Here is a 638-nt window from a genome sequence, read left to right as displayed (position 1 = left end):
TTCCTTCAGCATCTGCACCTCAAACAGCTCCAGAGCCTCCGCCAGCTATGGGGAAGAGGAAGATCCATGATGAGGCCGCAAGAGAATCAATGACGGTGGATATTAATGCAGCAGCCATGGGCATGTTGTGGTAGACGTTCTAGAGAACACAGGACTCCTCACAAATTCTTATTTTACTTCTGTTGATAAAGATACTGAGCAACAGGATGATACAGAGGGGAGAGGGTGCCGGCATTATAGAATCAGTGACCGGCTTGGGTTGGAAAGGTTCCACCTCGTTCCACCCCACTGCCATGGCCAGGGACACCTTCCACTAGATCAGGTTTCTCCAAGCCCCATCCAAGCTGGCCTTGAACAGTTCCAGGGATGGGGCTTCTAACACCTCTCTGGGTGACCGAGAGCTGCACCTTCCATCACAGCAACAACAAAGCAGATGAGGGAAGAGCTGGGGACTGACCTTGTCCTCTTTGATCAGGGCCTTGCACTGTAAGAAGTACCAGTACGGGGTGTTCTTAGGACCTCGTCGAAGTTTTCTTTCTGGTTCTTCCTCTCCCTCTTCTTGAACCTTTAAATTCTGAAAGTGTGACCTGGTTTTGTGATAATATTTTCTGGAAGAAAATTTATTAGACAACGTCCCG

The 638-nt window shown here is 49.1% G+C and overlaps 1 protein-coding gene across 1 annotated transcript in view; it reads right to left on the bottom strand.

The window, feature by feature from the left end:
* Positions 1–631, bottom strand: part of LOC104501088 (pentatricopeptide repeat-containing protein 1, mitochondrial-like) — a gene marked incomplete at its 5' end in the record, with an annotated part of 5,168 nt that extends 4,537 nt beyond the window's left edge. The window contains 2 exons of the mRNA XM_010144839.1: positions 1–45; positions 458–631. Coding sequence (XP_010143141.1) covers positions 1–45; positions 458–631 — 219 coding nt within the window. The remainder of the gene's footprint in view (positions 46–457) is intronic.
* Positions 632–638: the final 7 nt, after the last annotated feature.

This window comes from Buceros rhinoceros, unplaced genomic scaffold (genome assembly GCF_000710305.1).
Source record: "Buceros rhinoceros silvestris isolate BGI_N320 unplaced genomic scaffold, ASM71030v1 scaffold2051, whole genome shotgun sequence".
Classification (NCBI taxonomy): domain Eukaryota; kingdom Metazoa; phylum Chordata; class Aves; order Bucerotiformes; family Bucerotidae; genus Buceros; species Buceros rhinoceros.
Note: the sequence above shows the minus strand (reverse complement) of the source record. Positions and strands in the feature narration are given on the sequence as shown.